This window comes from Littorina saxatilis, linkage group LG4, assembly GCF_037325665.1.
Source record: "Littorina saxatilis isolate snail1 linkage group LG4, US_GU_Lsax_2.0, whole genome shotgun sequence".
NCBI classification, from domain to species: Eukaryota; Metazoa; Mollusca; class Gastropoda; order Littorinimorpha; family Littorinidae; genus Littorina; species Littorina saxatilis.
Window position 1 is genome coordinate 23,271,793 of NC_090248.1, and position 12,564 is coordinate 23,284,356.

The following is a 12,564-nucleotide window of genomic DNA, read 5'->3' on the forward strand; positions in this document are numbered from 1 at the left end:
ACCATAACTGAGTGCTCGGGTGAGTTGCGGGCTACGAAAGAAGAAGAAGAAGAAAACTCCACAGCGAAGATGAAGAAGAATCAACTCTCCATACCAACTCATCTCTTCACTGCAGTACTGTGCGCGTTCTTCTTCCTTGATCAAGATGTGTTGATGGTATTTGCAACACCAGAAGAACGACTGGACACCATCGGAGTCTACAGTATGTCCAACAAGAAACAGTGCCAGAGAGTCTGCTGGTACCGGCAATTGTGCACATCCTTCAGTTATCTCGACAACACGGGCAATGGTGGAGTCAACTGTGTTCTTCATTCCAGCCACGTTGAAGGTAGGTTGCCTAGCCTTTACCGTGCTTCCTGGGTCGTGGACGACCCAGTGCCTCACAAAAGTGTCCGTATTTCTAAACCTATTGGGAGTTTTTGATTGAGACTTCATGTAATCCTCAAACACCATAGAACATTCCAATCAAACGCGTTTTGAAGGATTGTCTTTGTTAACACAAATAAATGATGACATAATTTGAACTACACAGTCCCGATGTTGTGAGCCGTGAACGACCCATGGAATTTAAAAAATAAAATTTACGATGTTTATTCTTATTTGGATGGCGTGGGTCGTGTACGAACCATACTCTGCAAAGAGCCGTAAAACGTGTATCGCTATCCCCAGTCGTGTACGACCCATGCTTTTTACGTTCTTTCTTTCTTTATTTGGTGTTTAACGTCGTTTTCAACCATTCAAGGTTATATCGCGACTTTTTACGTTGAATCGTTCTCTAGAAAGTATGGGTCATACACGACCCACATAATCCGGACTGTGTAGTCCAAAGCGTAACCCGGTGAAGGTTAACGCCTTGTGTAGAAAGAGATGTGTCTGTCTGTAGATCCAGCGACCATGCAAACGATTTGAATTTGGACGTGTAACGGTGTTGTCTGTTAGTCTTAGAATTTATTTTAACAGAACTTTACATGAAGTCTAGCTAGTGTTGTTAAACCAAGCAAACCTACAACTGATTTTATTTGCACCGATCAGGCAAAGACATTTAAATTTGCTTCGCCGAGAGGGTTTCACTAGTCCGAGGGTACACTAGTCCGAGGGTCCAGTAGTCCGAGGGTTCACTAGTCCGAGGGTTCACTAGCCCGAAGCCACCAGAGCGAGTTCTTGTATCCACTAACTGTTTTAAACGAATCTTTTTTTTTTTTTTTTTTAAAGTCGCTTGCTCATTCGAAGCTTTCTATTCTCTTTTGGCCAAGAGCATTCACTTACTGTTGATGTCTATATTCGGTGCGCTAAATATCCTTCCCTTTATTACTATTTATTCCCCCCTCTGCTTCTTTACCTCTGTAAACTTTTAGGGGTAGTTATTTTTCGATAATGACCCAGCAACCAAACAAATAACGAGCCAGCAACAGCCTGAATCCTCGATAGTTCAAAGTGTTGAGAAGTTGTTCTGTTTCGGTACTACTTTTTGCGACTGAAAAGTTCCGAACGCTCTAATGTACGAAGTATACATCTCTGGAGCAAACAATACAAACATACCGCATTTAAATTAACAACTACAGGCCTGAACACATGAATCTCCATGTAAAATCCATGAGTTCGGTTGTTTTCTGAATCTAGATCTGCCGTGCTCAAACGTTCATCACAAGCAATTTCCCGCAAGGCAAGTAACTCATACTTTGTCTAGCGACAAGAGTAGTTCCCCTTCTTTTCACTCAGATAGGTCTATGGTTTCTTCGACAACAGACTGCAATCCGACGGTCAGTTTTCAACAATATTTCATTTAATAAACAGATCACACGCAACCAAATGCACACATCTCATCAATTTAAACAACATAAAGCGGTTTCATACACTATTTTCCCCAGAAAACTGAACTTCATACAGTTTTTAACGTTGGAACACGGGTGCAAAAGTTCGTCTGCTAGTCCCATTTGACGAAAGAACATTATCCTAAGCGATACCAAAACATATACAGAACACACAATATCTGCCTTTGCCGCCACAGCAGAATAACAGCATATCTGTGTACTTGATTTTAGTCCAAAATAGGAAAACTGACAAGAAGTGTTAACAGAATGGAATGATTTGCACGGAACTATACAACCGCGCATTAATCGATCGCCTGCGCAGGTTGACTGGTTGAGTGAATAGGATTCGATCAAACTTTCGCAAAAAACCTCCTCTTTTCTTTGAATAACTGAAGAAAGGAGGAATAAAGAGGTTACACACCTCGTCTCAGTGATTATAAAAAATAATGGTCTCAGTTCGCGGTCATGAAAAAGCTCGCTAAAGCTCGCATTTTTCATGATCCGCTAACTTCGACCATTATTTTTAATAATCACTGAGACTCGGCATGTAACCTCTACTTAACCTTGTGTCTACCTTAATTTTGGCTGAGGCTTAAATCTTAGACCATCTTGCTTCAGATGCTGACACGGTCACCGTGACAACTTCTCCACAATGGTTGGAACAGATTGTTCTCCCCCCTCCTCCCACCTCCGTCAACAGCTGCAGCGGCTCCCGACCGTGCGGTGCGGCAGGATTCTGTGTCCCACAAGGCAACGGCGCCTTCCGCTGTGCGTCACTTCCGGCAAAATGTGGAGACCCAGACCCTATTCCTAACGCTAGTCTCAGCAATGTGTCCAAAGAACAGGGGGATGTGGTCTCTGTTCAGTGCGTGAAGGAGTTTGTGCAGAGTCCTCGCTACGTCTCCATGGAAATCGAGTGTCAGGTAATTTCTGTGTGTGTGTGTGTGTGTGTGTGTGTGTGTGTGTGCGTGCGTGCGTGCGTGTGTGCGTGCGTGCGTGCGTGCGTGCGTGCATGCATGTGTGTGGGCTTGTGTGCGTTCGTGCGTGTGTGTGTGTTTGTCTGTTTAGTGAACTTTCAGTTTATGGCTGGTTGACATCAAATTATTTTTTTCGCTGTTCACCTTTTTCTGCAACAGAAATTATAATCTGTTGTCTCCTGAGTAGTTCTTCTGTTATATCTGCACTCAATTTGAGGTGACAGTTCCTCTCTGAAAAGTTGGGGGTGAAGTTGTTGGGATTATTGTTTGTGCGGATCTGCAAGAAAGTATTTAATTAAATTGATAATACGACATTAGTACAAAACAGATTAGTTTATTAAGCTTCAGGTAAGACAAAAAGCAACATCACCATAATATATTTTGTGTTTGCTAGTTAAGCAGTAGTTCCATACACTTTTTCGGACTCTTTTTTATTGGATCGTTATAGTCCTCTTTTGAGTGAGATAATGCCAGATTCGCTTTTTAATATTTGCACGTAAAACAAGCTTTCTTGCATGAGAGAGAAAAAAGTGCAATAACGCTAACACAGCCAGCCTTAATGGTTTGCTCTCTGGAAAAGCATTTAATATGACATGAAATCACAGGCTAGACTGCACAGTATGTGCAAAGCGCATCACATGCTCCGATCGTATAATTCATTGTGTATACATGTACCTCAAACAGATAATGTCCCCCTTTTACAAATCCCATTTCCCTTTCGATATACGTTGTCTTCGTCCGCCAAATCAGATTAAAAGCACGCTTATAAACTTAGCTTGTTGTGGTCCATTTATTTCATTGATTGTATGCGCCATTGTTATCAATTGTTTAAACCAAACAGATCAATTCTCGCTGGACCGGCTTTCAAGGGGAATGCATGCAGGCCGTTTACCACAGCCCATCGGCACGCCTCCTAGCTCGGGTACCCTGGTCACTGAATGATAGGTGGAACGTGTGTGTGAAGGGGACATTTGACAGCTACCAGAGGATGACCTACGACTTCGTCACAGGAAGTGGGTCCGGTGCCGACTTGGCTATTCAAGTAGATTTCAGGTAATATATTCAGCAAAAATAACTCCTTCTCGTGTTCGATATAGTTGTGCTTCTTCGTCTTCTGTGTAACTCCTATGTACACTCGCTGTTCTTGCTCTTTTACATGTCTCCCCCCCCCCCCCAACATCTAATGATTTTTAGTTAATCGCTGGGTGACATCACATTATTTATTCGGTGTTCACCTTGTTCTGTAACATAACTTAATATATTGTCTCCTGATTAGATGTTTTGTTACACATGTCCTCGTTGTTTGCCTCATTGTCTGGGGCGCAACTCTTCTACAACTCATACAAATCATGACAGAGTTATTTCCAGAACAGGTCTATTCGGTATCAATGGTAAACATGCACTTATGTGATTTCCTCTCTTTTTGTCTTCGCTGTGTAGACTAAGTTGGGGTCAGAACCAAAGGCGCAACTCTTCCAGAGCGCATACAAATCCTGACAGAGTTATTTCCAGAAAAAGGTCTATTCGGCATCATTGTCATACTTGTGTGCTGTCCTCTATTTGTGTGTTCTCTGTGTAGACTAAATTGGGGCTTGGACCAGAATATGATCAACGTTGTCTCCAAGATCGCAGGTACGTGGGCCAACAACAAGAAGATCACCTCCCCGCAGTTACCCCTTCAGGCAGGCGACGACTTTCAGCTCACTTTCCACGTCAACGGTGACTACCTGCGGCTGAGTGTGCTGCGTAACCAGGATGATGTTGCCACCAAATTCAACGTAGATATATCTCTCAGCTCTGGTTTTGACCTCACGAGGCCGGTTCTCTACATCCGGACCGGCTCTGACGCCTCGCTGAATTACGTCAATGTTGCTGCAGGGTGTTAGGCACGGTTGTCTGGCGTCAGCTGCCTCCCTTGACGTACTGGTGAATGACGTCATTGTCTGAATAAGGTCCTTGTTGCTGCAGTGTGTCAGGTACTGTTGTCTAGTGTTAGTGCCCTTCTTGACGTCATGGGAAACCGCGTCATTGAGACCTGTAATGATTAGATTAGTTCACGGCGTGAAAGGTTTGGATTGTATTATACGTTATTTGTATTTTTGACCCAACTATGACATTTTACACATATCGAGACAGTCAGTGTACCTCCGAGAACGCACCGACGGTCGAGGTGAACAATAGCTGTACATAGAGATGTGTGTAAAATCGATCATTTTGAGTTAGAAATAGAGAATACTACATGGCTTGCTGTGTCGTACCAGATTTACACGAGTTGTTTTTTTAAATATTGAACTGCGAGCGAAAGCGAGCTGTTCACTATTTGAAAAAGCAACGAGTGTAAATCTGGTACGGAACAGCAAGCCATGTAGTATTCTGTTTATCCTACATACTGTACTTACGTGTATTTTACTGAAAATGTCCTGCATTCGAGGCAGCTAAATTGAAGACGCTTGTTTTACAACCTCGATCTCTTCTAAAGCCTCGTGCAATCTATTACGTCAAAGCAAAGAAACGTCACTCTGAAAGTGTGGCGTGACGTGTTAGTTCTAAAGATTCATCGAGGGTAATTAGCGAGCGCAATTTGTGTTTCTATAATGACGTTTGTCTCGGTGACTCTGGCATCATAAGCAGTGGAAAAACAGGTCCCTGCCAGACTTGCTTGACATGACCTCATTTACATGATATACACACGTGTGATTTGAACGATTATTATCTCACGGGTGTCTCTCTCACGTATGTAGGATAATTCCTTTTATTTTTATGATTTAATGCACACAAACATGCACTCTTTTTTAGTCTCGGCTAGCCTACTAAATATGAGTTTTTATCGGACTCTGACAGCACATGGCTCAAAGAAGGGAAATTCAATGTTTAATCGATATACAATGTACATGTGTATAACATGTTATTGTTGTTCTACGGGTCTACATGCAGGCTACTCGGTCTTCAAGGGACTGCAGGTTACAATAAAACAGCAACAAGAACAAAAGAACTGGAATAGTTTCGATTTTTGTCTTCGTCGGCAAAAGAACAACACGAAACTAAAAAAAAAGAGTAGAAAGAGAAAGACAATGAAGAGAATGAGCACAGATCAAGAATACGGACAATTAAAGTCTAACGAATCTAACCTAAAAAAAAAAATAAAAAAAATAAAAAAATAAGGGCTAACGTAATTTAAACGTAAAAAAAGAACAAAATCTGTTTAGTTTTTTGTTGTTCTTTTGCTGATGAAGACAAAAATCGAAACTAGTCCAGTTCTTTTGTTCTTGTTGCTGTTTTATTGTAACCTGCAGTCCCTTGATGTATTTCTAACATCTTTAAGTTATAATTGAAACGCGTGGCGTGTATAAGTTTATTATCAGAGGGAGACAACTCGGCGGCGTGAATTAATCCCCGGAGGAAAATAACAACGAAACCCCGATCAGATTAACTATGAGTTGACAATTATTCTGCTGAAATGTTTCACCGATGCTTATGATATCAAATGAATTGCACTTTGTGGGTTTGACGTGTATCGTTTTATTAGACTGACATTCCTATGCCACTTGAATATGATCATGAACGGTTCATCGTGAAAAGTATTGAGTGTACGAAACAAACGCATGTTTCTGCATAATCATACAGTGCTAACTATGTAAAATTGCATTCTTACGTATGTATATAGAGAACTTAACTATCCTGGTCACAGATCGCTAACCGCGTTAAATTACGTATCTTTTTAGTTTGTTTACAGTGCCCAATAAACTTTAGAACAGTTAAATGAACTTGTTTTCGGCGTACCAGATTAACGGGGGACGCGGGCTACAGATTGGAATGTGCACAGTAAAGGGCTTGGTAGGTAAAGGTCGAATCCAAAATTTGGGCGTATTATATATCACTTTGAGACAGGTACAGAAACTCGGTTAGTGCCAATGTCAATGTCAATGTCACAGTGACACACTGACAGCACCATGACGCCGTAACTCTGACGTCAGGGCCAGATCGAGGCTTTAGGTCAGTGACCTGACACAATATATATATAGTGTCATCCAAGGCGATTGAACTGGAAATAACGAGATCCAAAACAGTGGAGCACCGGTATTCACCGGTATTCAATAGCCGTGCTACGGAAGTTAATAGAAAACGAGGATGTTGAACGATATATCAAGGTCCAAGCGGTGTTGTTATTGTCCTGCGAAAGGGCCATGGACTAAAACGGAGACAATTCAGTCATGTTATGAAAAGTATTAGACATAGATAATTTATGAAGTTTGCATGGCCCTATTGTCTGACCATCACATGACACAAAAGCCGGTCATGTTAACCAGTTAGGGAACACCATTGACCTTTTAAGGAAGCATGCGGTCATCAATGTTAACACAATTACAGAGATCTATAATCATATGCTCGACTTATAGGCATGTCTAGTTTTCTTCGTGGTCTGTTATTGTTTCACATTCACACTTTCATAGAAATGTTACTAAAGCTCGATGCAGGTCAAATTTGCAAACACAAACAAACAAACAAACAAACAATAGAAAAAAATGCAAACTTCTTATTAATCAAAACCCGCAGAATTTCAACTTTAAGCCTGATCTTAATTGGACGAAGTCGACTTCAAGAAGCTCGCTGCACAAAGCCTTGACACTGAATGTTCGGTAAAAAAGAGTTTGCGAAGTCAACGTGGGGCTCAGTGAAGGAATAAGGCCTTTACCCCGGATGATCTAACATTATAAAAGAATTTACATGTAACGACGCAGCATTTGTAGAAAGTCATCACATGCTGTTGATGTTGTTATTGTTATTGTTGTTGTTGTTGGTGGTGGTGGTGATGGTGGTGGTGGTGGCTCCATGTGTACTTACTGTAATTACCTGCCGCCCCCAGCCCCTCCCCGCCTTCTAAAATCATCAACAACAGACAAACATAGAAATAAACAAAGAAATGACAAACCAACCAGCAAACAAACACAGAAACAAACAAACACACGTCTCCCTCATTCATCTGGTGCAAACTCAAAGCAAATGCGTCGTTGAAAAAAAAAAAAAGAGAGAGAGAGAGAGAGAGAGAGAGAGAGAGAGAGAGAGAGAGAGAGAGAGAGAGAGAGAGAAATAGGTCGCCTTGACCTATATAGTCTGCAATTTCCCGCTTCGTTACCATAAAAACAAATATCACGGATGTTGCGCATGAACAAAACACCTCGCTCAAAGTCCGACGATTCTGTCATACGCTTTCCCCACGCAAATACGTAAACATTGCAGCTGAATGCGAGTCAACATGATTAAATCAAATAAATAGGTCACCGCGACCTAGTTACAGTCAAGAAGCCAATATTCATGATTTGTAGCCTTGGAGAATTGTAAACACACATGTAAACATGCGTGTGCAGATTATTTATTTGACGCGCAGCAGCAGGAATAAGTAGCATCAGAGAGAGAGAGAGAGAGAGAGAGAGAGAGAGAGAGAGAGAGAGAGAGAGAGAGAGAGAGAGGGGGGGGAGAGAGAAAGAGAGAGAGAGAGAGAGAGACAGAGAGACAGAGAGACACACAGAGAGACAGACAGAGAGACAGACAGAAAGAGAAAGATTGAGACAGAGAGAATGAAGAAGCTGATGTAGCAGGATGTCATCGTACATACAATAAACAGCATGTTAATTATATTTATATATACTATCTGGACTTAATACACTAGAACAAAGTCATGATGTCGTTGGTTCACTGACTTTTACTCATGGCCACTGACACCGAATTGCTTACATATCATGCTTCTCTGACGTGACGCTGCTTAATGACGTAGTTCCCTCCTGCATACATTACTTCTGCCCACAATTTGTTTTGGTGGGTAAAAATGCGACCTTTACCCGATCTGCGTTCGTACTGGGGGTTGAACAGCAGCAACTAAGGGTGATGTCGGTTTCGGTCTGACAGTCAACTTTGTAACTGTTTGTGCCTTTGCCATTGGTAGGCGAACACACTGAGATTGTGGTGTTACGGCCAGGCTTTCTCGGTGGAGGTTGAAGCAATGCCAAACCAAACCCCCCCCCCCCAAAAAAAAAAAAAAAAAAAAAAAAACCCAAACCAACGACAAACCAACAACACCGCAAAACAATAAAAACCAAGAATCACACACCAAAAGAAAAAACCAAAATAATAAAAATATAAAAAATAAAAAAAACACAACAATTACAACAGCAATAACAATAAACGTACACATGGGCAATGTGCTTCTGTTTTTAGATCGGAATAAAGACACTGCACAAAAGTAAAACTGTGAGTTTTTCAGAACAAAGTTGTTGGTAAATAACCTAACACTTCAAATAGCGGCGACCCCAGACACCAACGAGTTGAACCCAAATAAACTAGTGGACAATGACTGAGCCAATTGGCGGGGATGTAGCTCAGTCGGCGCGCTGGATTTGTATCCAGTTGGCCGCTGTCAGCGTGAGTTCGTCCCCACGTTCGGCGAGAGATTTATTTCTCAGTCAACTTTGTGTGCAGACTCTCCTCGGTGTCCGAACACCCCCGTGTGTACACGCAAGCACAAGACCAAGTGCGCACGAAAAAGATCCTGTAGTCCATGTCAGAGTTCGGTGGGTTATAGAAACACGAAAATACCCAGCATGCTTCCTCCGAAAGCGGCGTATGGCTGCCTAAATGGCGGAGTAAAAACGGTCATACACGTAAAAGCCGTGGGAGTTTCAGCCCATGAAGCTTATATGAACGAACAAACAAACTGAGCCAATTGAAATTCTAAAGTAGAACTAGCAGGAATACCCTGCTCCGTCCTGCTCCCACTAAGATACAACCAAATACATACCCGTACCCGTACCCTTTTGCACGCTGAGACGCAAGAGGGAAAACATCTCCAGCTCAAACACAACGAAATACTTACTTCGAAGAGCGTGGAAACAGAGTTCGTACATAAACATAAACAACAAGAAGACAACATAAAACCAAGAAAAAAAGTGCTCCCCGATCGGGATTCGAACTCATGTCTCTTCGGTAATTAGTGGAGTATCCCCCTGAAAATGCCATGGAAACTGCTGTATGATGGAAGTGACAATGTAAGGCAGATCAATAAAAACGTAACGCCGAAATTTGTCTTGATGAAGCGTCGATTGACTTTTTTCGTGATCGATATTTGCTATACTCAACATATCGGGCGGGGATATAGCTCAGTTGGTAGCGCGCTGGATTTGTATTCAGTTGGCCGCTGTCAGCGTGAGTTCGATCCCAGTTTCGGCGGAAATTTATTTCAGAGTCAACTTTGTGTGCAGACTCTCTTCGGTGTCCGAACCCTCCCCCCGTGTACACTACATTGGGTGTGCACGTTAAAGATCCCACGATTGACAAAAGGGTCTTTCCTGGCAAAATTGCTTAGGCACAGTTAATAATTGTCTACCTATACCCGTGTGACTTGGAATAATAGGCCGTGAAAGGTAAATATGCGCCGAAATGGCTGCAATCTACTGGCCGTATAAAATTTCATCTCACACGGCATCACTGCAGGGCGCCTAGAACTGTACCCACGGAATATGCGCGATATAAGCCTCATTGATTGATTGATTGATTGAAATGTTACAATACTTGAACGTGAGTGGCACGAACCCACACACAAAATCTTGGAAGGATTCCCTCAGAAACGGCAACTGTAGCATCGAAAGAAAACCATCCCTGTAATGCCTGCATGTAGAAAATGTACCAGTTAGACCTATATGTGTTCACCTAATCTTTGTATTACACTTTACCGCAACAAAGAATTGGTGGCAGTGAAGCATCGTATGGAATGTCGGGCATTGCTTATAATTATTTAGAAAGTGTACCAGTGACACCCAATGTATTTTTTTTAGTGTATTTATTTATTACAAGAACATGTAACGTGTTGCCCAGATTTGGAATATGTATCAGTAGCACTACAGACTGGGTGAGAAATATTCCGTTTGTAAACACGTGGAATGTTTATGTTGTCATGGTGACAGCTATTTTTATCCGAACCAAATTAGATTGTCCAAGTCGCCATTCCCTGTGACCCAAGTATGGTGACGTAGCGTCTCTAGGAATGTTTGGCACCGTCTATGTTTAAACATTGTACCAGGAGCACCCAAGCGGATTTTCATTTGTAAAAACAGGCGCAGTTGAATATCAAATTTCTCAGTACAACTCATTTTCTTACACGAGTTCACAACATAATGCGTATGGCATCAATGACGTCACTCATCAAGGTCTTCGAAAATCGAAGGAAGTTGTTTTCAAGTACTATAGAAACCTGCACGGATTATATTTGCGCACCCAAAAAGGACCTAATAAGCGATGAAAAACACTTTTTTGTTTCAATGATTCTGATTTGCGCACTTCATAGCCGTGGAATTACAGAACAAGACGCAGTAGATATAGCCCCTTTCCAAGGTTGAAGTACTTCTTCGCAATCATTTGCGTTGAATTATTCATCCCCGGACGTCTGGAGTACCTCCATTCCCTTTTTTTTCTTTTAACCGAACCAACTCGTTTCGTCCAAGCCACCATTCACTGTGACCCTAGTATAGTGCAGTGACATAATTATAGCGTCTCTTGGAATGTCTGGCATTGTGTACTATATTTAGAAATGGTACCAGTGGCACCACTGAACGGCTTTTCCTCTTGAAAAAAACACCAGGCATAATGGAGCATTCCACGTCTAAAAAAAAAAACAACCACCCACAAAAACTCTTTCCGGTTATTGACAGAATGACACGAGTGCATAATACGCAATACCGATGACATCAATGAGTCATGCAGTCTTGGAAAATTCGAGGCAGTTGTTTTCAAGTACAGAGTAAACCAGTGCAGACCGTGAACTACACAACTCGCGATGAAAAACACCTAATTTTCTTTTGTTTACATCACTTAGATTTAGGCACTACATAGAAGGGAAAGTAAGGAGCAAGTCACAGTCACTCTAGCGTTTTTTCCCCCCAAGGATAAAGTGTGTGGTATGCATGTAGGCCCAGTACGTCATCAAGTGGTATTAATCATCATAGTAAGACGTCTGAAGCATCGCGAATGCTCTCTGCAAACATTGATTCAAAGGAAAACCTTGGTCGATCGTGTAAATCACCAGATGTCCTTCCAGACTTTTACATTGATTGACACATGTTTTGTTATAAAGTTAAATGAATAAAAATCCCAAATTTGCAGGGAGTGGGGGAATGTATTGAATACGCTGTGTACAGGATCTAGAAATACCTGGCCGTTGATTCTAGGTGTGAGTTTTCAAGATGCTCTTATTCCATGTAAAAGCCTCTACACTAATTATTTGGGTTTGCATGATCGTTTTCAAGTAAAATAGGGAATCTGCAAGACAATGTCCAGGAATGGTACCATCCTCTTCTTCTCATTCAAGATTCTCAAGCCCCATTACGAGCCTGCAATATCTGAGGACATACAGACTACTTCCAGGTACGGAGCTCTCTCATTTTTACATTTAGTAAGTTTTGACTAAATGTTTTAACGTAGAGGGGGGAATCGAGACGAGGGTCGTGGTGTATGTGTGTGTGTGTGTGTGTGTGTGTGTGTGTGTGTGTGTGTGTGTGTTTGTGTGTCTGTGTGTGTGTGTGTGGACAGCAATTCAGATCAAACTACTGGACCGATCTTTATGAAGTTTGACGTGAGAGTTCCTGGGAATGATATCCCCTGACGTTTTTTCCTTTTTTTCGATAAATATCTTTGATGACGTCATATCCGGCTTTTCATAAAAGTTGAGGCGGCACTGTCACACCCTCATTTTTCAATCAAATTGATTGAAATGTTGGCCCAGCAATCTT

At 41.8% G+C, this 12,564-nt stretch overlaps 1 protein-coding gene across 1 annotated transcript; it reads left to right on the top strand.

Annotated features, from left to right (window-relative positions):
* The first annotated feature begins 69 nt into the window (after positions 1 to 69).
* LOC138965533 (uncharacterized) lies at positions 70 to 7,553 on the top strand. The gene is made up of 4 exons (XM_070337716.1): positions 70 to 328; positions 2,415 to 2,734; positions 3,630 to 3,841; positions 4,368 to 7,553. Exons 1-4 carry the CDS (start codon positions 70 to 72, stop codon positions 4,672 to 4,674), a joined length of 1,098 nt encoding a protein of 365 aa, XP_070193817.1. The 3' UTR covers positions 4,675 to 7,553.
* Positions 7,554 to 12,564: the final 5,011 nt, after the last annotated feature.

Excerpts from the sequence above, each read along its gene's own strand:
- LOC138965533 (XM_070337716.1), top strand. The coding sequence starts at position 70 with ATGAAGAAGAATCAACTCTCCATACCAACTCATCTCTTCACTGCAGTA. Across the intron at positions 329-2,414 it reads TCATTCCAGCCACGTTGAAG|ACCATCTTGCTTCAGATGCT; the intron begins GTAGGTTGCCTA and ends CTTAAATCTTAG. Across the intron at positions 3,842-4,367 it reads GCTATTCAAGTAGATTTCAG|ACTAAATTGGGGCTTGGACC; the intron begins GTAATATATTCA and ends TTCTCTGTGTAG.